The following is a 27,011-nucleotide window of genomic DNA, read 5'->3' on the forward strand; positions in this document are numbered from 1 at the left end:
TCTGAGAGGCGACGACCGCCGCCACAGTCATTTTTCACCCTGAAACAGCAAGTTTTGTGAACTAATGCTTTTGGTTAGGACTCGAGAAGGGAAGGAACAGACCAGAGGACATCTGAGGAGCCTGAGCTGCGTGCTCTGGTGTGTGTGAGAGCACAAAAGCAGACATTTGTGAACTGAGTCATTGTCTTTCCCTCTTGTTAGGGCTGAAGACCTGCTTGTACTTGTAAAGGTGTGATGGAGAAAACTCTGCTGGCTCCTTGCACTGCTTCTCCCAAAGACTGACACGGCCACGTTTCATGTTATGCGTTTATTTGTCATATTTGTCATTAGTTACACGTAAAAACGCTGGAAATCCACTGGAGTTAATACAAAATAAAAATATAGCTGCACGGGTTACGCCATGATTCTCCTCGCGAACAGGATCTCCTATATGATGCCGTATACGTGAGAGCTTAACTCTGAACAGTACTCGCCTACAAGAAGCTCTTATCAACTAATTTCCAGTGTGCCTTACTGGTCACAGATGCCGCCCCTGCAGAGCAGTATCTGTTAATCATTTCACAATGGTATCTCTGTTGTAGCTTTTAATTCCGCTATAATTTGTGACTTTAGATACAAGTTGAAGGAAGCAAACTTTTAGTGCAACGTTAAGCGTCAGTAGAGTTATACGTATATGTTAAAAACAAACAAAAAACACAAAAAAAGACCCACTGCATAAACAAACAAGGATGTAAGGTGGCAGCTGTGGGTGTTGAGCTTCCCTTTCCTCCCCGCACCCTCACCTTGGTGTAGTGACAAGAATGGGCATTCATACGGAACGACCTCCTCCGTAACCTCTCGTTTTCCCCCAATTTTGAAAAATTAAACGTGCAATTTGGAGAGCGTGGAGGCAATTTTGAGAAAAGCTATTAGCAGAGAATCAAATCTGCTTTGCAGACTCTTCCTTGCAAGAACTCATCCCTGCCATCGCATTCAGTCCCTGATGCATTTTCCCTTTACACATGCCTAAAAGAGCATTTTCTCCTTTTTGAAGTGATTGTCCTTACATCCCTGTAACTATCTAACTCTTCTGTGTAGATATAGCTCTATATATGAAATAATCTGTAAAAAGATAAATTATGCTATTTCCAAAATACTCTGAGATACAAAGTTGTGCAGGTGCAAAGTTCTATAGTATATTGCTATAAGGATTAAGAATCAATTAATTAGTGTTATCTGAGTACATATTCTTAAAGCTGGGAGTATAGATTTAATATTGGCAGGTTTAGATTTTGCCCCCTTTTTTTTAACATTTCATACTTCAGACTCTTACTGTTTCTATCAAACTCCTTTCCTTTTTTTTTTTTTTTTTTTAGATTTATGATCCATTACAGGTACAGTAGCTGATTACACATTCATGCTTGTCACTAATGTATTTCCATAACTCCGGTAAGATTGAAAAACATCTTTTCATTTCCATCCAAACGCAGTCATTTCTTCTAAGCGAGAGACTACTGGCAAAAAAAAAAACAAACCCTTGTGCCCATTGAAATTGATGGATCCGACTTCTCAGTTTTGCTATGCCCTCTGCTCTTCTGGCCTTACGGCTACAGGGGCACGCAGCTACCGAGGCTGTTAGTATTCACAGAGCATAGCAAGGAGCCCGAAATCAAGTGTTCTCGTCGGTATTTCTACATTTACATACAAAACTACTCACAGTGCTAGGAAATTCTGTGAGGGAAGAAATCAGAAATGGTTGGGTTTTGACTACTCTCCCTGCATCTCTCTGAGCCAGCTCTAACAAAGCCAGCTAACCGGCTTGCTTCTGCCAGACATACTCTTTCCCTGCTAGTCTCTTACGCCAGCTGACAGCATCTCTACGTTAATAAACACCAGTGAAATGGCCTAAAAGTCAGAGCACATCGCAGCCTGTCGTTGACCTCACTCACTCTGCGTTCCAATACGATGCCATAAATTATCATTGCAGAGAGCAGGCTGGAGGAAACTGGGCGGCTGCTACCACCTGTGTAGCAGAAACCAGTCACTCGCCTAGGCAAAACCACGCGTATCGGGAAGGCGGAGGAAGGCTCGGACGTTTTACGCCGTCTGGTTGATCTGCAGAACCGCTGCTTGGGTCGTCTCTTCGTCGGACTCTTCCATTTCCCCGCTGACCGGTTTGTTCCTTTCCTCATACAGTTTCTGGCTGGGAACTTCCAGAGGCACCCCGTACTCTTCATCGTCTTCAACGATGGACAGCTCGATGTTGTTGTTCATCACGGCGCTCCCTTCCACCCTGGCTTCCTTCTCTAGAGAATCGACGACTGCTTTGCTCTCCTCGGTCAGAGACGTGGTGGGCGTCATATCCGAGTGCATGTCGGCAAACGACATCTCCTCCTCGTTCTCGGCTTGCTCGTTGCTCGCAGTTTCCGCGGGTCTGTCCTCGGCTTCGGCAGGGCTTTCTCCTTCTCGGCCTTTCTTCACGTTGAACGCGAGGGGCGACACTTTGAAAGCCGAGCTCTTGGAAGAGGAGGATTTCTGATGATGTACTGTAAGCGATTTCTTGATCTTCTCTCTCCGTTCAGGCGAGACGATCTTTGTGCCGATCTTGTTCATCTTCTTCTCGATGTTCTGTCGGGAAAACGCTTTCTTGAGGCTGTCAACCTTCTTCAGGCTGGATCTCTTAAGTTTCTCAGCTCTCGATTCTTCTGTTTTCTCCTCTGCACTGTCACCCACATCGTCTTCGTGAGGCATGTCGTCATCTGAAGACAACTCCACTGTATGCAGGGTTTCTTCCAGCGTCTTGTTCTCATCCACGGGCTCTTCTTTTCCTTCTGTAATGCTGGGAACAGGCTCTTTTGCAAAAACGCTGGCAGGGATCTCATTTTCCTCCTGAAAGAATTGACGATATTTGAGTTTCATAGTTCACAGGACACAAATTTAATAAACAAAGCACAACCCTGAACAATTACTTTATTTTTTTCTTCATGAGATGAAGGCTGCTGAACATTTCTCGTTGTTTCAGTATATTTAACCAGTAACAAGCCACTCCAAGCCCACTGAACCATTATCTGATACAGTTTAAGACTAATGAGCTGTCAATGTACGATTTCTCTTTCGGAGTGACTCGGGATGTACACAGAATGGCAATCCTGCTCTTGTCATTTAAATTAGGTACTGTTATTAAACAGTTTGCCATGAAGTTGCACGCCTACCCCTGGGGAGCAGGGTTGGTATTGTGGCTCAGGAGGTCTTGTTACAGACCTTGCGTTGACCTAAAGAAGTCAAAAACACAGTGAAGGTTCTGGCTGGCACCGGGCTTAGCAGGATGTAGGGCATGAGCTGCTATTCCCTCTTCTCCTTGATATCATTGTAATGGTCTGAATGTTAAATTCAAGCGTCGAGGCAGTCAACTTTTGCCCACTGGATGCACGAGGATAAGGTTCTGGCCTTATGGCCTAAGCCCACTTGCTTTGGGTGGCAGGTACCATCACTGCCACGGCCTGAGGTCTTTGGGGAAGAGCTGTCGGGAGTGGGGCTGGCCAAAAGGACCACAGCTAGTGTCAGCGTGCTGTAAATGTGCTTGGAAATCCTCCGTGCTGCATAGATGACTCCACTCAGGCACTGGGAATGCCTCTTGTCCTCCCGGGGAGAGGACGGGGAGGCTGGGGAAAAGCTGTCCATTTCTTCTCCCACGGGTTTTGCTGTAGTTTAAGCCACGTGGCCATGTTTAGAGTGTGTGTTGTTTTACAGCTATTTACAGCACAGAAAAAAAAACGGTAAATTTGGTCGGTGCATTGGGAAATATAAAAAATGTGGACAGGGCAACTCTGCGGAGAAAAAAAAGCATACGACATACAAAAATCTATTTTTGTATGATCTATTTTAAAAGATCTATTACATAGAAAACACGGGTCGTTAAAAAGAAAATGATTGATTTTTAGAAACAAAGCCAAAAGAGGGCCTGGAAGGAAGGAAGGTGTCTAAAAACCAAGAAGACTGAAGAAGTGCAAAAGGTGCAGCTTGTACGGAGCCCTGGCAGCTCAGGAGCAGGGTACCAATGCCAGGAGAGCCAGGCCCCCAGCACACACACCTGTCCTCCCTGCTCCTCACACCTGCATCCTCTGGGCTTGCTTTATCCCTTGCATGAGGAAGCAGTAAGTGCTGAGAGAATTGGCTGCAGTAGTCCCATCTTTGTCCCCAAGGATGTGGGCCTGGGATTACAGTTAAAGGGGTAAAAAAAAAAGGGGTAAAAAAACCCACACATTTCCAAGTTCATGCTTGTCGTTTCAGGGCTGAGCATACAGTTGTGAGTGCTGAGAAGAGTGCCTCGAGTTACATTTGCTGGCAAGGCTGCGTAAGGACGTCCTGATGAACAAGCAGAAGCTGCCACCACTTCTGTTTCAAAAACAAAATGGCAAAGTCTACCTTACGGCACTCCAGGAACTCAGCAATACGCCGGTGAGTAATTTTACACCAGTGGGACCGGAGTGTGTCGGTGAGCATCCCTTGAGGCTATAAAAATGAAAATTATCACAACATTGATGGCTGGGTGCAGTTTGGGTGCTCTCAAGGCTTCCACGTGCTTTCCTGGATGAGAAGCCTCTGTCGGGTGCCCTTGCACAGACGATGCTTTCTCTGCAGCAGGACGCCCGACAGAGCCAGCAGCCATCCCGTTGTTGCAGCTACCTGCAGCAGTGACCACGATATCAAAAGCAAAACAAACCTGCGCTAGCTGTGAGCGAAACGCAGCCCCGGTACAAATATTTGTGTTTCTCTCCGCTGTAGATAATGAAACGTGGATTGTGTGAGTGGGTGCAGTGCTAAATTGCTCCCTAGGGCACGAGAACTCGGTATAAAAGGTAATTGACTCATCTCGTGCATCCTTTGCAAACCTAGGTAATTGCGAAGGGTTTTAAACACCTCAGTGTTCAGGTGTGAGCACCTGAACGGAATAGAAAACTCTGATTTTAATGAGTAAAGGGGGGCTGTAGCTTTTGAAGTATCAAATCTAGGAAAGTGGCATCGTACGAAGCTGAACACTGTGGTCCTATCCACAGGGGGGTTGGCACAGCTCCTTTCAAGGACAGGCTGGTGCTGTGCTCACGTGGTCATCTTAAATTTTACGTTAAACTACTGCATGATGTCCCTGGAAAACACTGGCTTAGGTTTTATTTCAACTTCCATCACATTTGTGAGCAAGTAGAAGGGAGACTCTCAGACTCCGTATTTACTAAAAGAAAAAATAAATCAACCAAACTTCTCTCTCCGTACATTAATGAGCTAGTGACTCAATTAAAAGCAGGCACCGGGTGGTCTTTGCCTATCAGATAGTGCTGACATCCCAGAAATCCCATCCTGGTCTAAGCTTCATGCATGGCCTTGGAGAACAGCAGCCTGTTTTCCAGGAAAAAACAAAACAAAATGGATTTTTTTTTAATTTGCCACACTGCAAGGAGTACGAGGCCTCCACAGGGGGAGGCTTTTCTGCGCCTGGGGCAGCCCACGCTGCTCTGCTTGTAGATGGTGTTATAATGCCTGGACGATTACAAACCTCACACTTGTTTTGCTACACAAAATAGGTATTTGTCAGAAAATGACTAATGCTTCTAAAACCAGCAGTGGCTCCACCTTCTTTCCCTCAGGCACGTACAAACTCCTCAGACCAGGGTGTCCCAAAGCTGCTGGGACTGCGGGCGAGGAGGAGGAGGATGGTGCTGGCCACCACTTGCACCTCCTGTGCAGACTGGGGTGGTTTGGGCTTGGCCACAGCATCCCTCTGCCCCCACAGCACAGCTGGACAGAGTCCCAAGAGCCACGTGATATATTTTTTGTTGTTAATCAGTGTAAGAGTTATCAATGTAAGAGGATTCATTTGGGGATGAAGCATTTACCAAGAGCAGCATCTGAAAGGGGCTTGAATATTAGGGTGCCTGACCCCCAGGCTGTAATTTTGTCGTATTTTATCTGGCCTATTCCCTCGTAAACACGACATCTTACTGAAAAATTAAACACCAGCCTTTTTTATCTCGTATTTTGCTTCTGCAGCTAAAAATAAAACCACCTACCAAACCGCCACCAAAAACCTGGTCATGTGGCAGGCACAAAACAGGAGGGAACAATGCCAAAGCTTAACGAGGATTTTTGAAACAGTCACTTCAGTGTTTTGCTAAATTGCTGTGTCATTTGTAATAACTTTTGCCTCCTCAAATGCTCGGATGCAGCGCCGTTGGAATATGTCACCGATTAAAAGAAATGCAAGCTAGTAACAGCACGGACAGTCTAGGGAGAGAAAAGGAAGAGCATTTTAATGGCAAATACGTAAATAGCTGAACTTTCCTCAACGCAGTTCCCTCTCAGCATGTGGGCTGGGGGAAAGCTGCTGCTGGTGGCTTGGGGCATGGTTTCAGAAAAGAGGTTTCAGCAGAGAGGTTTCGCTGTGTTGTGTGCTCGGTGCTCTGCGAGGTGTCGGGGTGCTGGAGGTGTGCGGGGAGCCAAGCACAGCCGCGTGCTCATCCTGAGCTGCCTTCCTAGGCTGGGGAAGCAGGGCCTAACGAGGCCTGGATGAGCTTTGTTGTTAGCTTTAGTCAAAAAGAAGCCTCCCCAAACTGAAGAGAGGACGCATGCATCCAGACTTCCCTTTGTTTTGAAAGAAACCTGGCGTCAATACGGCTTCATTGACTTCTCCTTCCTGCTATTGTTTTTCTTTGGAAAATTATGGTCCCCCAGCCGGCCTTTTGCTCTGTTTTCCACCCCGCAGTCCTCCAGTGCTGGCCAGCAGCTCGTCCCACCTCCAGCTTCGGCAGGCCCCGTGGGCGGTGGGCTCATCGCTCGGGCTTCTGGCAAGGCCCCCCCTGGGTGCGGCCACTTCCCAGTGGAAAATCCCAGCTCCTCCCAGGAGAAAGCCCTGGGGCCGGCCTGCAGCACCCCAGCCAGCGCCCTCACGGAGCCACCATCCTCCTTTCGGTGGTGGCCACCCCCTGGGAACACGCTCAGCACCATCCTCATGATGTAGGAGCCGGTATTAAGGGAGGGCTCTGACTCAAGTCACCAAGGCTTTGACTTTGCAGCAGGAAACAAGCTGTGGGGATGCTCCTCGTCCTCTGCCCCCTTCCTGGTGAGATTTGCCACTCCTTCCTAAAGCACTAACATGCTAAGTACTCAGAGAAGCCCAGGGGCACACGCCTTTCGATTTAGCTCCTTCATGGACTAATTTCCACATTCCTTCTGGGGTGGAAACTGCCCTGCTCTGGCCACGCCACGGCTCCTCCTCTTCTGGCCGTGCCACCGCAAGCTGTCATTCTGGGAGAACAATAAGCAGGGCGGTGGGGGCTTCCTCCCTGGGAGGACGTGCCTTGGGCACTGGCCAGGCTGCCAAGCTTTTAAAATTTTCATTTTTTTATTCCTCTCCCCACAACAGAAAAAAATTCAGCCTAAGGAGCAGAGTGAGCAGCCGCCAGCTGTAACGCGTTTGCTCTCCTTCCCCCAGCACGTTGTGTAGGGCTTTTTTTCCCCTTCTATTTTTTTTTTGCCCAGATGTAAAAGTCATGTCCTGTGTTTAGTTAAAGCTCACGCCGCGCTCCCGTCCAGCCCATTGCTTAAAAAGGGGAAAATATGCAAACTGCTGCTATCACTGGATGGGCTCCCAGGAGTTTTCGCGGAGTTTTTAGCTCCTCTCTGAATGGGGTGGGAGCAGGGCTGAGGGCTGCGGTGCTGCCCTGCTCCTGGAGGCAGAGGAAAAGGAGCCCCTTCCTTCCCCGGGCTTGCCGAGTGTTAGGAAATTGGGAACTTTCTGAAAGTTTCCTATGAGTTAACAAAAGGGGCTCTTTGCCCAAGTTTGCTAAAAGTTAGGAAAACAGGGACCTTCGTGCCAAGTTAGCGAGGAGTCAGCGAAATGGAATCCTTCTCTGAGCCTGCTACGTGCTAGCAAAATGGGCTCTTTCTCTGCGATTGCTAACAGCAGGAAAAGGCTCTTCCCAAGGTTTGCTGCGAGCAAAACGGGATCTTTCTCAACACTTAATGAGAGTTAGGGAGACCCTAACCCTTTCCCCTGGGTTTGCGAAGAGTTTGCAAAACGGGCTCTTTCCCCAAGCTGGCTCAGGGCGAGTGGAAAAAAGAGATGGAGGAAAAAAAAGTTTGGAGAAAAAAAAAATGAGGGCATTTTCTGCAAGTTTGTCAACAGTTAGTGCACGGGGGCTCGTTCCCCAAATTAGCACAAGAGGCTGGGGCGCAGCCATCGGGCACTTTCTCCAAGTTGGCGAAGCGGTGGCAAAACGGGGCGCTTGTCCTCGAGTTTGCTCACGGGTAACAAATGAGCAACCCTTGTTTTCCTTGTTGGGAAGTTGGCGGAGAAGGGCTCTTCCCCTGGTTTTGGCAGGAGGTGATGGAGATGGGGCTCCTCTGGCTGAGTAGGGTCCGCGGGACGGGACCTCGTCCCCAAGCTGGGTAGGGCCAGCGGGACGGGCACTTTCCCCCCGCTGCTTGGAGCCAGCGGGACGTGCCCTTGTCCCCCGTGCCCCCCAGTGCCGGGCTGTGCCCCCAGTGCCCCCCAGCCCCCCCCAGGCCCCCTCACCTGGAAGATGAGCACCTTGAAGCGGTCGCGGCGCAGCAGCTGGGCGTGATGCTGCTCCAGGCGCCGCACCTGGGCGCACTGCCTCTCCAGGCGCTCCCGCACGGCTCGGGTGTGGGCGCAAACCTTCCGCGACTTCTCCAGCAGCTTCTCCACCGCCTCCCCCGTGGCCCCGTGGCTCCGGCACAGCTTGCCCAGGTCGCCCTGGATGCCCCGCACCGCTCCCTCCAGCCCCCGCTGCCTCTGCTCCATCTGCCGCTGCTGGCCCTCCACCGCCTCCAGCATGGACACCAGCTTCTCCAGGAGGGCCAGCACGGTCAGGGCGTTCACTTGCCCCCCGCCGGCCTCCGCCGGGGGCGGCGGCACCGAGCTGCCCCCCGCCGCCTCCCCCATGGCCGGCCCGGGACGCGCCGCCGCCCGCCGCCGCCGCTCTTAAGCGCAGCGCATCCCCACCCCGGGGGAGGATTTTGGGACGAGCCCGGCCCCGGGGCTGGCCCGCCCCGGGCCGCCCGGCACCGTGGCCGGGCCCCTTTGGCCCCCCCGGGGGGAAGCAGCGTGGGGCTGCCTCCTTGGGAGCATCGGTAGGTGGCAGGAGACACCGCTGGATGAGGCCGGGTGGCGCCCCGCTGGCTTCGGGGAGAGGCTGGGAGAGGGGCCCTGGGGAGGGGGCGAGGCCTGGGGGCTGGAAATAATGATAGAGATAGCGGTAATAGTGGAAATCAGCGCAGTAATAGCGATAAGGGCATCATCGTAAGTGGTCATATCGTCATCAGCGATCGTATCGTCATCAACAGCATCGACATCAACAGGATCAACATCAATGGGATCGACATCAACAGCTCTATCACCATCAACACGGATACCAGCATCATCAGTAATACCATCAGCATCAAAACCAGCAAGAATAATAACAGCAACAGCAACCACAGCACTCTGGTGCTGGCCAGCTCGCTCGGTGGAAGGAGCACAAGCACCGACCCCGTTATCGGGAATAACGCACAGCAGCTCCCAGGGCTGGTCCAGAGCTGGCCTCGTAGGGGAAAGGCTCTGAACCTGAGCAGGCTTTGGTTGCTCAGCCCTGTGCTGATGTTCCCAAGCTCAGGATGTTTCTTTTTATCTGCCCTGCCTGGCTTTGCTTGGCAGCAGGACTGCCTGTTGCAGCACGGAGAGTTTTGGTCATCATTTCTAACACTTGGGTGCATCCAAGTCCTCCAGACTTGGATGGATTTGGACTTCAGACTTGGACTCCTGACTTGAGCATGGATTATTTGAGTCCGAACAGCCCTTTTCTCTGTGTAGGAAACAAAATATTTTAGTAACACTGCCTTAAAAATGAACGTGAATCAAAGACTTGATGCAGATGAGTTGCCTGGTTCAATCACCGAATGGTCACCCCCCCGAAGGTCCTGCGGCACTGCCGTGGTTACCTCGTTTTGTTGCTTTTGTCACTTTTTTTTTTTTTTTTTTTTTTTTTTTATGTATTTGGGGAGTAAATTCACTTAGGAAAAAACCCACTGAGTTTGCCAGAGCTGTCAACAAGGAAAGTATGCCGAGACTGTAAAATATGCGGGCTGGGAGGGGAGCGGACGTATTTTAAAGGCAACAGCCCCAACAAAACCCTTGGGTTGCTGCCTGCCCTCCCGAGGAGCACTACCTGTTCCCGACCCGCTGGCGTTTTCCCAGGCTCCCACCGCGTTGCTGCCTTTTTCTCGTGTTGGCCGGGATGTTCTGAGCCTTCTCTGGACGTCCTGAAGGTTTCTGAGGTTCTTCCAGCTCCTGGCTCGCCGTGCATCCGAGGGAAAACCTACAGCACCGTGGTCAGCACGAAGCACAACTATTTTCCCCATTTATCCCCCACCCTGGTAAAGCAAATCCAGAGACAACGTCACTGCGCTAGCAGCCCCTCAGCACCCACCATGGGCCACTCCTCGGGGTCCCCGGGACCTGGGAGGGTCTCCCTGGGGTCCCCACCCCGGGGACACGCCGCGGGGGAGCGGTGGCACGAGGCCAGCCCCGGGATGGTGCCGCTTCCAGCCAGCCCCGGATTCCAGCTGTGGGTCTGACACCAGCTGTCAGCTCTGATCAGGCGGCGCATTTATAACAAAGCTGTCAGCTTGGCTGGGCTTTGAGGAATCGGAGCGTTTTGATCCAGTTTTTATTATTTTTTATTTTTTTATTTTTTTTTAAGATTTATCGATTAGTCCAGAAGGGTAGCGGAGGAGGGTTTTTTTTGCCAAGTTGCACTGCAGGTTTTGCTGGCGAGAAACTTTACAGACGAAAACACTTTGCATTTATTTAGAAAGAAGAAGCATTAAAGAGATTAAATTTATCAGGGTCATCTCCTGCAAGTCAAGAGTTCTTTTCATGTAAAATCAATGTGCGTGAATTATACGGGCAGAAATTTGAGGTTAACTCACTCATCAGTCACATGATGCTGGGGATAATAAATGTTTTATGCCGGAGCATTACCGATAATTTATTAGGCTTGGAATAATAGGTAAAACAATATGACAGGAGTGGAAGGAGAGGGGAGCTAATCGGGGAAGAAGAACGGCGGGGACTGTAGCCATCATCCTCAGCTTATCGAATTTCACGTCAAAGCTCCCACCGGCTGTAAAGGGATTGCATGAGGCCATCTACCCCTGGAGACCTGGGAGGCAAAGAGCTGGGTAAATCGCTTCTGGCCTGGCCCCTCTCCTGGTGCTACACTCAGGCTGCTGCCCCAGTGGCTATAGGAAGGGCTCGAGGGTCCCCTCTGCGACCCAGCGGGAGGGATGTGCCCCTCCTCACATGGCCATCACGCTCCCTCCTGCTTCGTTTCGGGCTGTCTTGGAAGAGGACTCTGCTGTCCAAACCGGGGGCTGGGGCAGGCTGGAGTCTTAGGAGAAGAAATATACGGGAGTGGGAAATTTGGAGAGTCACTGCCGGGAGAGATTTGAATGTTTTGGGGGAGAGCAAGAAGATGAGGATGGCTGGCAGGAAATGTATCATCATAAAAGAACATGAAACTGCAATTTTGCTCTCTTGTGCAAATGGCATCCAGCGGAACTTAATATGCAACGAAGAAATCCACTTCCACTTTATCGGCCAGACTAAATCATGTTATGCACAGGAGACTTCCTTTTGCCGTGTGCCAAACAGCAATAATTTTGTGCAGACTCGTAGACAAGTAAAAAAAATAAGCCACATAAAAATACCATATGTGCCAAGCATTTTCCGTGTATTTCCTCAGACATTTGAGGAGCTCAATAACAAACTCCAATTTTTCTTTGAAAAGCAAATTAAGTTTATGTGACGGGGGAGAAGAATGGCTTCCTTAGCTTAAGATATGGGAGAATATTTCAGGCACTCGCTCGGGCTTTTGAGCAGCCTGAACAAAAGGCTTTGAGCCTCGCGGTCAGGACAGCAGCGGACACAAATGGAGCAGCATATGGGCGGCCAGGCCGGGCTTGGCAATTTGTTGGTGTCATCTAGAGAATATGTGGGGCACCGTGCGGGATACGCAAGTCCATTAGCATCAGAAGGATGATTAAAAATAACTAAATAGATAAATGGAGGGGATGTTGAAAGGGTGTGGAAATGGCAGGATCTGCAGCACGGCCCGTGGGTGCCTGCTGGGAACGAGCTTTGCTTTTGGGGCAAGGACCCAGCGGGATCCTGTAAGCATCCTGGTGGAGGAGGTGTGCAGGCAGCCCTTCTGCTTCCTCGTCCCTCCTCCACTAGAAGACGGTAAAAATTAGAAAGCTTTTAGAGTTTGCACCGAACGCACATGGACACTTTTTACAGGCCGCTTTTTATTACAATGCGTTTTCGATGATTTATCATCTCGTGGAGCTTCCCAGGAGCTCAGGGCAGAACAACCTTCCTGGCCAGGACGAGGACAGCCTGCACCCCTGCAGCGTGTTCCCGTGCTGGTACAGGGGGCTTTGCCTCTTCCCAAGGAGGGGAGCTTTGTCGGGGTAAGTTGGGGTTACGATCAGTGTCATGCCTTTCTCGGGCACATTCCTCGGCACTGCCATTATGGGGAAAAACCTGGCGCAAGAGCTCTTCCTCCCTTGTAATCTGGTTGTTTGGGAGACGAAGATAATGAAATCACATTTAATGGAAGCAAAGAGAGCATTAATTATGTGCGAAGCAGGTGAATTTGGGCGATCTGTTTTCTGCAGATAATTGGGTGACTCGAGCACCTTCCTGCAGCCGCACCGCCGTGCGCATCCCTCGGCTCCTTTCTTTGGGGTGAGCCCTGGCGGAGCAGGAGCCCAGCGAGCATCCTTCCCGCAGTGCCGAGGCTCCTGTCGTGCCGTGTCCTGCTGCTTCACGTTCCTCCAGTGACCTGGGTGCACAGCCCTTGGCTCCGTCTCACGGCCCTGGTCAAGGCAAGGATCACAACCGCGATGTAAGAGAGAGGCAAACAGCATCCAGCACGGACCGGCTGGCCTCAGTTCTCGGCGGTAATTATTTTCAGCGGCTGAAAACACTTATTAATTTAGTTATATAAAAAGCTGCATATCTTTCAGAGCCCCTGTTGAGGTTAGAAGAAAAAAAAAAAAAAGGTTAAATCAGGTACCGAGCATCCGTGACGCATGGTATTAATATCCTATTTATTATCACACAGCTATTAAGTGTTTTTATGCAGAAAGCTTGAATAAGCAGAAAGTCCTCTACATAGGACACGGCTAAAATGTCAAGCTGCAAATTAGTTTGTTTACTCGGCGAGCACCGAGGCTTTCCGAAGCGCTCTGTTATGTGCTGTCATCCCCTGGGCTGCGGGCAGCAAACTTGGATCGAAAGCAAAGCCCCGAGCGGGGGGAACTGGTCTTTTAGCCTGGGCACAGATCGCCAGGAGTTATTTGCAAGCCTTTGCTCTGTGTTTCAGGTTTCCCCGTGCTGGTGCCCTGGTGCTGCCTCCCTGCCCGTGCTTCCCGCTGTCAGCACCTGGCAAACAGCAGCACCCTGCAAACCCTCCTGTGTCTGGCATGGAGGGGCCTCTCCGAGGGTGACAACCTTGTTGCTGCTGTGCAGGGGGACAGATGTGAAGCGATGCCCCAGATGTGGAAGGCGTCCCCTTGCCGGGCCCCCAAAAACCCAGCAGCTGCTGTGCCGTTGCCTTTCGGCTGGGGTCAGGCAAGCGAGATGCTGCAGCGGTGTGCGAGATGCTGCTGAGCTTTTAACTCCATGCACAGACAGCAACAAAGGGCTGGCTGGCGCAGATTTCCTAAATGTAACTCCCAGAAATAGTGTGAATGGAAATACTCGCTTCTTCAGCTGGCTGGTGGTGAAAAATATCATTTAAGAGCCTCAGAAAAATACCTTCTGCTCTTGGACAACGCCCAGCCGACTGAGAAGCTTAAGGGGAAAAAGGCAAGCTGCGTTTTGCATTAAAACATCTTCCTTTTCCATCCTCTCTCTCTCACTCTCATTCTCTAAACCTTTCTCTCCCCAAGCTTATCACCCCATCAGTCCGCTATTTTGTGTAGGGCCGTGGCACGTAATTCAAGGTAGCGTAGCCTAAAGGGGCAGCGTGCTTTAAAGGTGCTTATTTATTTATTTATTCCCCACGGATCCAGCGTTATTGGGTCAGGCAGCAGGGAGCTGGCTGCCTTCTGGAGCTTTAATGAGGTTCAAGAGGACCGGGCCAGCAGCACCAGCATCGTCCCTGTGTCATTTGCCGTATCTGCATCTGAGAGCTCTCCAGCCGGAGATGTAAGAGCGTGGGTGTTAATAAAAACGAAGCGGTTCAAAATAAAGCCCTTGGCCAAGCTGCTCGCAAGATATTTGCCACAGGGATGATGCAGGAGGCTTGCAGCGAGTCGTTGGGTGGGTTGAGGAGCTCAGATCCAGGCTAAAAAGAGGAGAATCAAATGTGGAGCAAATCCTTCCCCATCTCCAGTTACTAAACGCGGCAATATTTGGACAATCAGAGTCACACAGAGGAGGACACGTCTCCATCCCTCCTCCTGAGCCTGGCCCCGTCTGCTGCTGCCCCTCCCGACGGGTTGCCTCCCGCATCCCAAGCCCTGTCTCGTGGAAATCGCTCTCGACTGCGTGGTTCCCTTTGCCGCACAGCTTCTAATTAGGAAAAGGTTAATTCCTCACCGTGGCTCGCTCTCAAATATTATTCGGGCTCTGGTTCCCGTTCCCTGTCACCCTCCTTCCTCTGTCTCTCCTGTAAAAATAGCTTTCAAAGATAAGTCGGGTTCGGATTTCTGTATTTTTGCCTGTTGCCTTGTATGTCTCTATCTAAAAGCATATTACTTGCGTCACGTTGTGTGAAAGCCATGTAATTACTATTACTGGTTTTTTTTTGATTTTTGAAAGGATTTTGCTTTTAAAGGGAAAATGGCACATCTCTGCCTTATTTTGCGTTGTCTTAAGAGATGCGGGGATGTGAAACTTGGCGGGAGGAGAGGGCAGGGACATACAGCAAGAAGGGCTGGCTGGTGGCCCTTGGCATGCGTCCTGGTTAGTGGACAGCAGTGGGCATCTACACAGGCTTTTCAGAGCTGAACTGTTTTATTTTGGGCTTTAGGTTTGGTTTTCTCATAAGTATGAATTGAGTTGAGCGTGACTTTGCCAGCTGAGCAGGCAGCTGTCATCCGTGGTTATTCGGCCCGTGAGGCCGCCAAATTCTCCTGGTGCTTCTGAGTTTGGTTGCACACACCAAGGCTTGTGAGGAAGACTTCAGAGCAGCCTTCGCCCTGCAGCCACACCACGGCTCCGGAAACCTTTCCATCACGTTCCTCGTCGCTCCGCAGGATAATTGCTTCAAAGAGCGGCCCCTCAAAAAAACAAAATTAACAAAATCTGATGCTGTTAACCAGGGGCTGGGCAGCACCTGCAGGGCTGGCCAAGGCGGGGTGGAGGAGCACAGCCTGGATTTGACATTTCTGTGTAGGACAAGCCCACCGCCAGCGATGCCATGGCTGTTGCTAAGCAGCAGGTGATGAAGGCTATCGCCGAAATTCGGCTCTTAAAGGCACATTTGCGAAGAGCAATCTTTTGTGTGCGTGAAATTAATTTGCAGGTGTATGGGTTTCTATTAGGTACCGGTGATCAAGTTCTGAAGTGCTTCGGCGCGGCGCTAAAACGGGTTACGGTGCGGCATGAAGCTCCCGCGCAGCAGAAAGCATCAAGCCCTCCCCTTTAATTAATTGGGATTGAAAGCTGGGCTACCTTCCTCACCAAAATAAATTAACAGTAAATCAGGTTGCAGAATAAATTAACAAATTAAGCCGGGCTGGTTGGAAAGTTTAAAAGACAGAGCATCTGCGAGCTGCCTGCGTTGCGAATGGGAAGCACTGAGCCGGCCGGGAAGGCTCTGGCACAAAGATATCTGGGCTCGGGTGCGGGATGGGGCAGGCTTTTGGGGTCCCCCGGGGCTCGGGGCAGCTCAGCTGCTGGGGGGAGGCTCGTCTGCAGGGAGCGGGGAGAGGGGAGTCGTGGCGAGGCGCTCAGCTGTATTGCTTTCAGGTGGTTGCTACATCTTCTCTAATTAAAATAAAATCATCTTAGGCCTCCTGAAATGAATATTGGGTATAATAGATTCAGAAAGTGATGAAAATGTTTTCATTAAATAGTGAGAGAGGGAGAGAGACCCTGCAAGGCAGAGCATTTTATCTCAAGTCTCTAATAACATTAATAAACTCTTTAATCTTTGTCACGTTTATGACTTAATGGCAATCCTTAAAGACATGACAGACAAGGAAGCGCTGCCAGGTTCCTTTAACCTCCACACATTCATATTCTTCCCGGGGTTTTCATTAAGTGCAAAAATCCCTCAGCAGCGGGCTGGGCGCTCTGCGCAAAGCCGCGCGGGGCAGAGGAGGAGGAGGCCGAGCCCTGGCCGGGGTCAGGACTTTGTAGAGTCCTTGACTGTAATACCTAAATAATGCTCTTTTAGTGCAAGTTTTCTATTATTTGTTGGTATTTTTTTAAATACTGTGGCTTAGAGACGGAATGAGGGATCCCTGTTAACCCCCTCCTTGATTTGCATCGTTCTGTTGCCATCAAAAAAACCCGACCAGAGTAATGTAGCATAAGGAGGATTTTTAAACAGCAGCGTTACATTTTAAAACCCTAATAAAGATAAAAGCAAAATAAACACTGGAGTTTGGATTTAGAGAACGGGGAAAGAAAGATTGTTCTGTGCTGGTGAAGTAATGAAGGTACTGGCTGGTAACAATGTTTAATAGCACATTAATGCTGAATTACTTCAGAATTTCTGCAGAAGTAGAGCTGACATCCACATAAACACCAAATGAATTCCAAATGATTGGTATTATCATAAAGAGCACCAAATGAATTAATAATGATGGAACACTTAAACTAAAACGTTATCCTCCCTAATCTTGTGTCTCTCTTACGCACTGCTCAATTCATTTTTACCCAACTATGACCATTCCTTGCATTTGTCTTTTCATTTAAAAAAAAAAAAAGTATTTTTTCTTCATTTCTCTCCTGTGCTGTGTGGAGCAGGTCTTGGACCAGCCCGTCTTCCTGATGGTTTTGCGTTGGCATCACAAAATTTAAGAGCTGGATGGCAGGACATCCGGACGGGAGACACATCACTGGGAAAACAACTGGTTTTACAGCCAAGGACTCTACAAACTGCCCTCCCGTGGAGAAGCCCAAGAGGTAAGGGAGCCTCACCTTGCAGTGCGAGCAACACAACCGAAAAGGAGCCAAGCCCTGGCGTGGGCTCAGCCCCGGGGAAACTGGGCTGGTGGGCTGGGGACAGCAGTGGAGGTGAGGGCACCATCGCCTTCCCATGTCGCCCCCATCCTCATCCTGGGGATGCGCCAGTGGCAGATCATTTTTCCATGGTGTGGAAAAAAAAAAAAAGGTAAAAACTGAGGCAGCTTTCAGAGCGGGAATGGGCTTTTCTTCATGTCCAATACCCACCACATAGGTAGTATTTTAGACGTGTGTGCACACTTAGCTGGCAGCTTTCCTTTGCTGCAGAAGTGTTTGCTGTGCCACTGCTGGCGGGCCCCGGCCCATCATGCTCGCTTTGCTTCTGTGACAGGAGCAACATATAATTACATTACAAATTAACTTGCAAATGCTGGTGGAGACGAACTCAACAGTATTAAAAAAAAAATAAAAAAGGAAATGGGTTTCATCTTCCCACGTGCCTTGTAGCTGGTCCCTCCAGCCATTCCGCATCTGTCAGAATCAGTGCCCTGGGAGCGCTAATCATTTTTATTAACCATTAAACAAGAAGCTTCTTTTTATTTGAAAATGTAAAACATGCAGGAAGCGCTAGCTATAGCCTCTAATCCAGGTCACATTAACCAGCTCTGCCTCACCTACGCTGCCGAAAGCTCCTCGCCTTAACACCTCGTGATGGAGCCGGGGCCGGGCACCAATGCCCATCAAAACTGCTCGCTGCTCCCTGACAAAGCCATCAGTAAGCATCACAGAGCAGAGTTCTCGCCTGCTTTTCTCCTTTTCTCTCTCTTTTTTTTTTTTTTTATTATTATTATGCAGCCTTGGCTGCTTCTGTGTGAGACTGCGGAATATTTTACTGCTTTGTGGCTCTCATTCAATACGGTAAAAAAACAAGCAAACCAAACCAAAACACAAAAACCTGCTTTATTTTTTTTTTTAAACGCATCTTTGTTTTCAGCAGCCCTCCTGCTGGGACAAAACTGTTAATTAAACTGGACTGAACTAAGTTAAACCCACCTGATCTAAAGGCATTGTGGCAGGCCGAGGAGGTGCTGCCGGGATTCGTGGCTGCCTCTGACACGTCTTAGCAGAGCCCCAGCCGCCGTGTGGCGGCTGTCAGGGCGAAAAACGAGCATTTTGGGTCTCCATGCCAGAGAGACCTGAATTCAACGGGCTCCGCTGGCCAGGCTGTGGCTCATCCAGCCCGTAATAAAATACGGATAAATACTGGACAAAATATTATCAATAACAAATTGGATCCAGGGACCTCGTTGTGGTGGCCCAGAGCATTTCCATCCACCTCTACGTCCAGCTAAAGTCATGGGAAGAAAAAAAAACAATACTATGACAAACCGTGGGCCTTCCCGGCCCCACTTTCCCTATAGCCCTAGGGGTGCAGCCCATGACCCACAGGAATGTGGCCAGGCCGTGCTGTGCGGGATCGGGCCCTGCTTCCACGCCAGGCGGCTCCTTCCCGGCACGCGTAGCAAGGGTGAGAGCAAGGCTGCGGAGCGAGCTGTGTCTGATGTCGGATGAGAGGGGAGAGAGCCTTTAATCATTTTGTTTTCAAAGAGGCTTGAGCGAGCGCTTTGAAGAGGAAGCTTTTGCGAGAGCCCCCCCCCCCCCAGCTGTGAGGGAAGGGGGCTTTCCACGTGGGGCCGAGCTCGCGCTGCCTCACGCCTGCTGCAGCAAGAGAACACAGCCCAAGTGATCATTATCCAGTCCTTACGATCCAATTATTATATTTTTAACGATTATTATTTGAGGTAATCACCGGTTCTCCTGGTGCAGAAGGCGAGCTGAAGGGGCCAGCGGCCTGTTGTAGCCACTCTCCCTTCGATGTGCCTGTACAGGCCGCATGGCTAGCGCTGGATGGAAAGGAGGGATAGCGAGCATCTGGAAGGGAGAGCGCTGTGACTGTGGGGTGTTTGGGGCAGGAGGGGGCACGGCTTGCATGCCCCACGCCACAGTCGGGCTGCACAGCCTGTGTGTGGCACCTCCACACGCTGCTGTGGCATTTACGGGCCCTGGTGCCGCGCTCCCAGTAGCAGATTTGTGCACCTGCAGCCCGAGAGGTGGATGCTGGAGCTTTGCCTCTTGTTTAATTCCTAACCACCGTGTCTGTGACGTTATTTTTCCTCTTGCTTGCAGCTTAAGGAGCACCCCTGAAGCGGCTGACCCACGCACCTCCAGGTACACTCTGAATAATTCGTCTTCCACACAGTGCACGGTGTCCTTTTTGTCCTTTTTTTATTTTTTGGTGGTGGGGGTGATGCATTTAGTCCTACCCCAGGCCCGATACCCCTGACCTCGGCTGCCTTGCCCACAGGGATGCACCCGTGCTCCCCAGTACAGCGGCTCAGGGAGGTGTGTGTCCTTATGATGCTTCCGTCCCTTCAGGAAAGGCACAAGGAGGTCTTTGATGCTCGGTGGGAGCCGTCCCCTGGGCGTTACAAACAACATCACTTTCCTCTTTCTGCCCCGAAGTCTGCAGCAGGTACTTAAAACCAGTCTGGTTTTCGGAGGTGTGAAGGATTTGTGGCAGGCTCTGCAGCTGGGGAGGCAGCCAATAACACCTCTACAACACGGGCTGTTCAGGGATTAGATGTGGCACTACGCGGTGAAGGCAGGGCCAGTAACTTCAGCAAGGCTAGAGACGGTGTGGGACTCCTATTTCTGTTTCTAGCCACGCTATGCTATTTTCGGATGGGCTAAGAATTGCTTTTTTTAAAGAAATAATTTTATTGCTATAGCTACATGGCCGTGTGTGCGTGTTAACATTTGATTTTGCATTTCATGTAAGCGACCGAAACAAACAATCCAGAGCCGAGTCCCAGTGGGGGGGCTGACATTTGGATGCCGCTCAAAAATGTGAGTTTGTGACAAGGGCTGGCCTCCAACACCTCGCTCAGAGAAGCACAAGGCACGGGGGGAGGCTGCAGCGCAGCACTCCTGCCGGCCCAATCCTCAGCCCATCGCTGCGGCCGAGATGCCTCCTGCCCGCTGCCTGCCCGGGCACCGCGCTCCCCCGCCCATCAATCAGCACAGACCAGGTGCCGGGAAGCATCTCTTGCCAATCGCCTTTTATTACCTTCCAAAAGTCAAGAAACCCGCAACAAGACAAAAACTGAGCCCGTGTGAACATCATGCAATGGAGTCACTTGGAAGCAGGCTGGGGTGGGATGGTGGGGAACCAAAAGCCATGGTGGGGTAGAAATACTGCTTCACCCACGTCTGAAGGCCAGACAGCGGGTGGGCTGTCACCGGTAGGGCTGGTGGCGACTGTTGTGAGTGACCAGGCTAATGCTGAAGGCAGGAGATGGAAACACACTCATGATCCATCACCCCGGGTAACCCCACATCTGGCTGAGCCCCAGATGCAATTTCGTACATGGAGGTGACGGTGAAAAATACTCCTCGTGTTTGTCACGAGCAGTTTGTGCCCAGGCAAATTCTCTTTGAGAAGGAGAAGCACAACGAGTAAGGCTACGAGTTGTTTTGTTTTTTAGTTCGATTACGTTGCTCAGTGTGACCAGTGCTCCAGCAGGCAATCAGTGGCGTGGATGCGATCCAGCACGAATGAAGAGCCCACTCTCTGCCCTTCAGTGTCACTCTGTCATCTTCAGGATTCATAGCGCAAACTCGAGTAATATCAGCTTCCCAAAAGAAAGTGGTTTGGAGAGTTTCAGCTACCATGGAAATAACTTTGCATCTTGTCCATCATGTGGATGTGACAAAACGCGTGCCCTTATTTTCCCGAGGTATAGCCAACATTTGAGTTCATTACATTTAATGGAGTAGGGTCACCCATAAAGTTATTCAGAAGGTATTTTCTGAGTGGTTTTCACCTTCTCTTTGAAAAAAATAAATTATATCAGCATGTTCATGAGGTACAAATGGTGCTGGCATTTCAGCTGTTATTATGTTATTAACTTTTTTAACCTAATAATTTTCAATCAACAGTAGGAAGCAATTTTCACTCACTCCAGTGACCAGAGTTGGAGATGCTGCAATGCATTCTCGCAGGGTTCACCTTGGCGGACACCTAATTCCCTCCCAAACTGAGACATTACCCCCGGCACTCCCATAAGCAGTTACCAAGAATTTCCATTTCCCCTTCAGTTAGGACTTAATTTAGAAGGCAAGGATTTCTCTAAGCTATGGGAGAGTAAAGATGGATGGTATGGGAGAAGGCAGCTGATGAAATGTAGTTGAGTCCGGATCTGAAATATTTTATCCCTCCTCAATGTAGGTTAAATTATTCTTCACCTTTCCCACATCCATAATTGTCGCTGATCTTGGACCAACTCAAAACCCTACTACTGAGTTCAGTAGACTCAAAATTGCCACTAGAACTGGAAAAAGAAAGAAAAGAAGATTTGTTAGTGTCCACGTACAATATCCCAAGACTATACACAGCTATGAGATACAGCAAATTTAAGAAAGCCAATTTTTTTTTTCTCATCACTGAGTATTTATTATATATAACAAATACATGAAAAAGAAAAAACTATATTGTGTGATATAAATAGTTTATTTACATTACAGAAAAACATCAAGACAATGTATACTATTTCAAATATATCCATACATAATCAAATATAGCTGTAGTACATGTTCTCATTGGTGTAGATTACCACAAATGCAAGGCAACATGTGTAGATCTTGTCTTAATCTTTTGTCTATAATACTGTATTTTGTAGTCCAAGCTCTCTGCAGTTAGTTTTGCCATTGTGGAAACATGCGCTCTTTAAATTAACCTTGTCGATGCTCTCGTCGTGTTGTCTGAACTGTAGTGCCCTGTGTTTTGCTTCTGTCTGTGGATTCTGTTGCTCCTGGGACATTTCCTGGAAAAGAGAGCCGTAAGAGCACGCCGTTCGCAACAAGGCATCTCTGCACAGTGGACATGGGTGCTAAAAGAGGGACCTGCTGGCACGCCTCGGGTGTCCTCCTCGAGGCGACAGGACGTCGAGGGGACTGTGCCTCACCCCGTGTCGCCGGGGGACAAAACCACCAAGCCACAGACAAAAGCCTGGTAGGGGAAACTTTTTAAGATTCCTGCTCCTCGCTACAGCCCCTCCTGTGCTGTGGCGCTCAGCTGTAGTTGGGCAATTATTTAAAACAATGCGATTATTTTCAGCAAGGTGCTGTTGGACAATGTAGGAGGGTCTCACGCTCACCTGCCCGGCACCACAGGCCCAGAAAGTATTTACAAAGCGGATGCAGCAGTGGATGCTCCTGCTGAATGCCCTTCTGAAGAGCTGAGCATCTACACTCACTGTCAGCTTCCAGGGAGATGCTCCATGCTTGGGACATGAGCGAGCAGCCCCTTTCCTTACGGATGCTACACTCCTCACCCAGCAGCTGCACTGCACAGACAGCGCCTGATTTTCCTCTGGATGGCTGCAAAAGCAAAGCTCTTTTGGTCCTCATTGGGACCAAACCTCATGGTGCTTGCACCCAAAGCAGTGCTGGCTCCGGGGAATGCCTCCCTCCACGGAGAGGCTCCCTTAGACAGAGAGCGTGGGGATGTCCAGCCCCTGGTGACAGCCGCAGGAGGTGACAAGCGACGGAAAGCCAAAGGGTTACAGCCGAAACTGCCGGGCGAGCAGAACCGCAGCAGGGTGACACCAACACCCTCTAAGATGTTCGCACTCCTTGTGTTTGTGGGATCAGCAGGAAAATGGTGAGCTGCAGAAACCCAGCCAGCAATGGGATCAGTCCCTCACAGGGGTGACCTAGCTGGGATTTTGCACAGGGTGAGGAACAAGCTCCTTCTGTCTCCAGCAGGAGTTACACCCTCCTGAAGCGGCGCGGTGGGAAGCCCTGCAGCACCCCAGAGCACACTGACATGGAGGAGAATCCCTCTGCACCGAGCTCACTTGCTTTTCTGTGCCACGAAGCCGCCTTCAGCAGCACCTTGTGAAGCCCTGCAGGTCATGCTGGGGGTGCCCAGCCCTTCTCAGGGCCATGCGAGCTCACGGCACTTGCCTGCAGCTCCGTGTCGAGTCACCCTCTAGCAGCAAACCGCAGTGAAAGTTTCAGTGACCCTTTCCAATCAAAAAGGCTCGGGCTTTTTTTTTCCCCCGTTGAATGGAAATGATGCTATAGCTTCCTGACTCCAACTGAAAGGCTAAGAGCAAGAGCATGAGGACTTGTGAAGCATTTCCCATTGCCGAAACGCAATTATAGAAGTGTCTAACGAAATATGGGTCAGATTGTCCTGACTTGTCGCACTTCTAAGCCAACGGGACCACCCCCTCATGAGAAGCCGTATCGCTGTGTGCTAGATTTTGCCTCTCTCCTTGCCGGGAAGCAGGCAAGCAGGCTGCTAGCATGACTACGGGGAAAATCAGCCGGCATTCCCACCGCTCGCAGAGGTTATGGCAGAGCCTTCATTATGCAAGCAACGCAGACTTGGGCTGGTTTGTGATTTCACCACCAGCTCACTGTTCACTGCCTGCTCCCCAAAAAGCCGCCAACCCTCCCTGAGCGAGCTAAGGAGCCGTCGGTAGCAGGTGCTGGGCTGATTCCTTCAGCCCCACACCCCCAGCCTCCCGGCCCCGATGTCCCCAGGCGGCCTCTCCGGGTGAGCAGGGCTCCCTCCCACGGCCCCATGATGAGGATCTGAACCAGGTCTGCCCCAGCCAAGCAAAGCGGGGCTGGGGGAAAAGCCTTTGGTGGCAGTTTCAGCCGCCAAAAGTGCTTCCCCAAAATCTGACGGTACCTACACGGTCACTCAGTCCGAGGTTGAGAGAGATCGATGCAAACATAGAGATTACTCCAATTAAGGCCATGAGAAAGCATCTCTTACCCCAAATACCCGTTTTTTCCTTGCGTAATACGCGGTGGCACCGATCGATGGAAGCAAAGATGTGCTCTGGAAAGGCACCAGGGCCAGGTTCTGACACCACACTGCTCAAATGCGATGCTGCTGGACTTACAAGGATGCTGTGTCTGGGTTTCTTAAGAAGGGTGCTGGCATTCAACCAGAAGTAATAACCACTTACTAAAACCAGAGTGACAGCTTTTCCTCAGCCGTAACTTTTACCAGAAGACCTCTGTGGGCTCCCTTCCGACCCCGGCAGTCACAGCGGTGTGAACGGGGCACCAGAGCTGGGGCTGCCCACCTGCCCTCTGCCCAGCTCCTCGCCGTGCGACTCACAGCGGGTGACACGCGTCGCCCATTCATTTTTAATCAAGTTATTCCTTCCCATAAATAAGCTGCTGTGACTAAACGTTAGGGAAGCACTAAAAAATGCAAAGCCGTAAAGAAAACTGCTGAGAATCGTTATGCCACCAGGCCGTACCTACGCCGTTCACCATCCTCCTCCGTTTTCCGTCGCTGCCTGCCCTTTGCCTTGTCCCTACGCTCAAAGTCCTCTGGCGCAGGGCCCGTGCCGCACTGCTCCATCACTTTCCCCCTGCACCTCTTGCTCTCTGGTCCCCTATTCCTGCACCCCAGAGCCTTCCTTCTGCTGGCACTAGTGATGAGCAGCCAGGGGACCAAGCTCCTCAAGGAGCAGAGCCCCTGAAGCCCAAATCAGGGCCTTCCAGCACTGGTGGCCGCCACCCGTATGTGCACCATCGTACAGGTAAGATTTTAGTTGGTAAGATTTTACCAACAGCTAGGAAATTTGCCGTGGTATTCTCATGCAGCTCGAGTGCAGGGCTTGGACACAGTGCACCGAGCTCTTTTGATAAATTAATTAGGTGAAGCTGCACTGAAAAGAGCAGCGAAGGATGTGGCTGTACTGGCCTCTGCCTGCGTGCAGTTTCGCTGCCTTCTCCCAGGAAGCTGTGAGGGTGGTTTTAGCATTTTCAAGAGTTCAGGGCAGGGAGTTCAAACCAGTGCAGGCAGGTTCTCTGAAGCAGATGACTTCAAAAACTCAATTACTTATGCATATGCTGCCACAACGCTCTCCTGTCACATGGATTTCTCTTAAGCCACTTAAGAGTACACTTTTGCAAATGTATCTCAAATCATTATGCCGGGCTGGAGAATGCTCTGCAGTAATTACACGCATTACAGAGAAAAGTCAAAAGATCACAAATTAACTTGGTTACACAGTCTATGGGAAAAGGTAACGTCTCTGTACGAAAACAGGGTGAGAGGTAATTTGCATTGCAGCGCCAGATCACACGGCACAGCCTGTCTTCACTCTTCACTCGGAGGCACTTTGATTTACTGCATGAAGGTGCCACAACCACAGTCCCTCAAAAAAAACGTCACCGAGCATTTTTTCCATTATCAGTTACTACACCACCTTCTTCTTCCCACACAACCCGTTTGGTTGTTTGAATTCCTTCTGCAGATACCCTCACAGTATTATCCATTGCCTCTTCCAGCATCTAGCATTGGGTTGATGGCCTCAGCTTAGCCAAAAAAACACCTCGGTTTCATCAGATGGTTTTGTTTTATGCCTTTAGGCCAGAGAAGGATTTATGAATTTATTTATTTATTTTTTTTGTCTTTTCCAGGAGGAAATGCTACACTTGTCTTCCAGCCAGGTAGTGCGACAGAGGGAGTGAAATATATTAGAAATTCTATTTTCTACAGAGTTGTGATACCTGGCTTTTACTTTCTTGTCTTTTTTTATAGAAATTTATTTCTCAAAGAGTGCTGTATCGGTGCTGCCAGCTGAGTGAATTTAACCTTGTGATTTCTGAGGGAAGCCTGAAAATGCCTGAAGTTCAGAACTCACCCCCGACCCTCCCAGAGGCAATGAAAGTTCAGAGGGAAAGCACACGTGGAGGGACCGTGTTTATCCCTCCCTTCTGAGCCACCTTGGGGCTGTTGTTTCCATTCAAATAAACCCTTCCTCCTCATTAAAAAATAATTTAACACGTGGTTTGGTGTGCCACCATCTAGTTTAGACCTTAAACATGTGCAGTACCTTTGAACATGTATACAAGCCTAATGAAATCATTTAATCAATGGGATTGCAAACAGGCTTTAAAGTTTGTATGCTTTGCCTGATTAGGACTAAGGGAATGGGCCCTTGAGGAAACCAGATGGAGATATGATTAGTTTTATTAAGTGTTGATCCAGCTGCCGTGTTTATATCCCCCTTATTTCTATGAACAGTATTTGTCCAAGCATCTGAATACAAAATAGGAACCTTCATTTGCTGTAGGCACCATCGCCACCTAAGTTTGATTAAAAAGGAAGTAAAAATGCAGTCTGAACAATAAAGGAGCTCTGGCTGGTGGGACCAGGCGATATCACCTGTTGCTGGTGAACTGAATGGTATTTGTTATCACAAGTGTCACTGCAGAAATCTGTATAATCAGCGCATAAAGCAGGAAAAAAAATGTCCTTTTTTTTTTCTATTGCAAAGTATCAGAGATACTGACCTTGTAATACAGAGGACTACAACACAGATGATAGCAATCTGGATAGTTCCAATCACAGCTGCTATTAAGACATACTGAAATCGTACTGGACCTGGAACCACATATAAAACGCTGTAGTCCTTTTTTTCACAGTGTTGTCCAGTGTAGCCGGCATCGCACCTGAAACGAAAAATACTTCTTCCAGTTACACCTGCTGATTTTGAACAACTCTGAAACAAAGTCTATCTAAAACAGAAATAAATAACCCGTGGCTTAAGCACAAGCTGATGCATTTTCTTTTTGCAGGGTGGGTCCTCAGCAAGAGCACTGGTGCCGCCTTGGATGTCTCATAGGGAAGGCTCCAAGTCCTGTGCCACTGAGGTCTGTGAGTGTGAACCACAGAGGCTGTGCTGGGAGGTGCCCAAAGGACCAGGACTCATCTAGCACCGCGTGGAAGCAC

The 27,011-nt window shown here is 49.8% G+C and overlaps 3 protein-coding genes and 1 long non-coding RNA gene across 7 annotated transcripts in view; 2 read left to right on the forward strand and 2 right to left on the reverse strand.

The window, feature by feature from the left end:
* Positions 1-1,514, forward strand: part of NABP1 (nucleic acid binding protein 1) — a 32,684-nt gene extending 31,170 nt beyond the window's left edge. For both annotated transcript variants that reach the window (XM_072041299.1, XM_072041300.1), the window contains exon 8: positions 202-1,514. The gene's annotated coding sequence lies outside the window, so the exon portion shown is untranslated. The remainder of the gene's footprint in view (positions 1-201) is intronic.
* Positions 293-8,978, reverse strand: CAVIN2 (caveolae associated protein 2). The gene is made up of 2 exons (XM_027461893.3): positions 8,549-8,978; positions 293-2,868 (listed from the first exon to the last, which is right to left on the reverse strand). The coding sequence occupies exons 1-2, from the start codon at positions 8,936-8,938 to the stop codon at positions 2,077-2,079; spliced, it is 1,182 nt and encodes a 393-aa protein (XP_027317694.1). The 5' UTR covers positions 8,939-8,978; the 3' UTR covers positions 293-2,076.
* Positions 4,223-26,828, forward strand: LOC140002971 (uncharacterized). Of its 2 annotated transcripts, none has more exons than XR_011810802.1 (3): positions 4,223-4,437; positions 17,021-17,179; positions 19,367-26,828. It is a non-coding gene; the product is annotated as an uncharacterized lncRNA (long non-coding RNA). The 2 variants fall into 2 exon arrangements; XR_011810803.1 differs by lacking the exon at positions 4,223-4,437 and adding an exon at positions 5,539-5,795.
* Positions 20,282-27,011, reverse strand: part of TMEFF2 (transmembrane protein with EGF like and two follistatin like domains 2) — a 165,230-nt gene continuing 158,500 nt past the window's right edge. For both annotated transcript variants that reach the window (XM_038182388.2, XM_027461889.3), the window contains exons 9-11: positions 26,573-26,731; positions 21,976-22,062; positions 20,282-21,570 (exon numbers count right to left, since the gene is read on the reverse strand). In XM_038182388.2, the coding sequence (XP_038038316.2) occupies positions 21,474-21,570; positions 21,976-22,062; positions 26,573-26,731 (343 nt within the window). In that variant the 3' untranslated portion in view covers positions 20,282-21,473. The remainder of the gene's footprint in view (positions 21,571-21,975; positions 22,063-26,572; positions 26,732-27,011) is intronic.

The sequence above is a fragment of the Anas platyrhynchos genome, chromosome 7, assembly GCF_047663525.1.
Source record: "Anas platyrhynchos isolate ZD024472 breed Pekin duck chromosome 7, IASCAAS_PekinDuck_T2T, whole genome shotgun sequence".
NCBI lineage: Eukaryota > Metazoa > Chordata > Aves > Anseriformes > Anatidae > Anas > Anas platyrhynchos.

Excerpts from the sequence above, each read along its gene's own strand:
- CAVIN2 (XM_027461893.3), bottom strand. The coding sequence starts at position 8,938 with ATGGGGGAGGCGGCGGGGGGCAGCTCGGTGCCGCCGCCCCCGGCGGAG. Across the intron at positions 2,869-8,548 it reads TCAAGGTGCTCATCTTCCAG|GAGGAAAATGAGATCCCTGC; the intron begins GTGAGGGGGCCT and ends CAATTCTTTCAG.